General features: G+C 59.0%; 1 protein-coding gene across 1 annotated transcript; it reads right to left on the reverse strand.

Moving 5' to 3' along the window:
- Positions 1–370: 370 nt before the first annotated feature.
- Positions 371–1,891, reverse strand: SPRG_17674 (hypothetical protein). Its single transcript, XM_012357214.1, has 4 exons — positions 1,571–1,891; positions 1,376–1,520; positions 975–1,331; positions 371–929 (listed from the first exon to the last, which is right to left on the reverse strand). The coding sequence occupies exons 1-4, from the start codon at positions 1,877–1,879 to the stop codon at positions 526–528; spliced, it is 1,215 nt and encodes a 404-aa protein (XP_012212604.1). The 5' UTR covers positions 1,880–1,891; the 3' UTR covers positions 371–525.
- Positions 1,892–2,259: the final 368 nt, after the last annotated feature.

A 2,259-nucleotide genomic window follows, 5' to 3' on the forward strand; every position in this document is an offset into this window, starting at 1 on the left:
TCTTGACCAAGCTCTGTGTGGGCCAGGCCTCATGCAACGTGCCGGCGGAGAACTGCATCTTTACGGATCCGTGCGTGGGCACGTTCAAGGATTTGGCGGCCAAGGTCACGTGTGGTCTGGGCAAGGCGCCGGAAGTCATCTCGACGCCGTTTATCGTCCCGAGCTGCAACGCGCCCTAGTCGGACGGTCCCATAGTCGGTTGTGCGTTGTCATCGACCATGTTTGTTGGCAGAGTAAACTATAATGCCATGTTCTCGTCTCCTTGAGAAAATTGGTCAAGTGTGAAGGTTATGGCATGGGGGCGTGACATCGGATTTTCTTGAGGCGCACACCACTGAGATTATGATGAACGACACGTGGCATCGGTCACGTCGACACCGGGGCGTGGCGAACGCAGTGCTACGAGCAAATCCACGAAAAGTGCACAAGCTGGGCTCCAAATTGCAAATTTGTGTCGGGGACGAAGCTGCACTTGTGAAAAACGATACGCGCAACAGTTCAATGCCCTTGCAGTATGGTAAGGTCTTAGTAGACGCCGTTGCCGAGGATGGCGACAGCGCTGTGGGAGAAGATGCCGCCGTTGCCATAGACCAGCGCGCGCCGGACGTTGGGGATCTGCCGCGTCGCCGCCGTGTTGGTGATCTGGTGGAAGGCTTCGATGATGTTGTACATGGCAGGAACTTCCCACGGCGCACCAAAGGCAAGGAGGCCGCCGTGCGTGTTGATGGGCAGAATGTCCTGCGGGCGCTTCTCCGGGTTGGCCACGAGCTCATGATATTTGCCCAAGATGTACCGACCACCCTCGCCTTGGTCGGCGAGGCCAACCGCTTCGACGGCGCGGATCAAGCACACGGGGTAGCAGTCGTAGAGGCCGAAAAAGTCGATGTCCCGCACGCTCACGTTCGCCTCCTGGTACGCCATCTTGGTGGCTACAAGATATCTGGAATAAATATCAGCCCAAATAAGTCTAGTACCTTGCTCGCACGAAAACATGTCTTCGTTGATGTCGGCGAGCGCCGGCGGGTACAAAGGCCCGGACGCTTCGCCACCGCCAATGATGACAGCGCCCGTTGACGCCGGAATGCCCTTGCGCTCGAGAAAGCGCGGCGACGCCACAAGGAGAGCGGCACCGCCGTCGGCCCGGCGGGCGCACTCGAGGAGATTGGTCACGGACGCCACCGGTGGCGACGCGAGCACCTCTTCGATCGTGCGAGGCACTTTGGTCATGGCGAGCGGGTGCTGCGAGGCCATGATGGACATGACGGCCGAGCACGCTGCGAGCTCGGCGCGCGTGACACCAAACTTGTCCATTTGGTAGCGCGCAATGCGGTCTATGAGGATTCCTCAATGATGCATCATCCTTTGGAAGGCATACCATAGCCGGATGGAATCACTGGCGACGAGAGGCCGGACGCGGGGTGGTAGCAGGTTTGGTCGGCGCGGCGAAGGAACTCGTCGCCCGAGAGCTGACGCACAGCGTCGCCGGCGACAACCGCCACGCAGTCGACGCCTTCGTATTCCTATGGTATAGAGTTTGCGACGACCAAGGAAAACGAAATATATAGCCTACCACCATGCGCTTGGCCGCCAGCAAGGCCGTGACAGGGCCCGCGCCGCCCGTGTCCACCGTGCGCACGACGACGTTCTTGGCCGGGAGGATGCCCATGTGCGTCGCGACGTAGTGCGCCTCCATGAAGTGCGGATCCGCGAGCGACGGTACCGCGATGAGCCCGCCAATGTCGCGGAGGCTGACGCCGGCGGCGTTGGTAGCCGACACGAGCGCATCCTGCATGAGCTCGACGGGCGACTTGGTCGTCTTGGCCAAGGACGTCCAGCCCGTCGCGATGAGGCGCACGACTGTAGAGGACCGCGATGGCATGTTCCGGGCGATTCGTTTACTGTTGCCGTGCCAAGCGTTTGGAAACCAGCCAATCAAACGACAGCAGATGGCCCATCCAAACTTCAACTTTACCGATTGTCGCAGCTTTTGCCACCGCTTTGACAGGACAAGTTTGTACAGCATGTAGCAGTACAATTGTAGCAGCCCGCCGACACCGTGGTGTACACAACCTGCACGCTATTAGCTCGACGGCAACCTCGTGGCAAAGGCCTACTAAAAGTATGTCCGAAGCTTGTTCGCCGTCGTCGTTCTACCACCGGGGTCCTTGCGTTGCCTAGTTGCCGGTGCCTAGTTGCTACAAATGTACCGCTACAAAAGAAGTGGCGATGACTTTTATCAACTCGCAAGGATTTGAATCA

This window comes from Saprolegnia parasitica, assembly GCF_000151545.1.
Source record: "Saprolegnia parasitica CBS 223.65 unplaced genomic scaffold supercont2.790, whole genome shotgun sequence".
In the NCBI taxonomy this organism is placed as follows: Eukaryota; Oomycota; class Saprolegniomycetes; order Saprolegniales; family Saprolegniaceae; genus Saprolegnia; species Saprolegnia parasitica.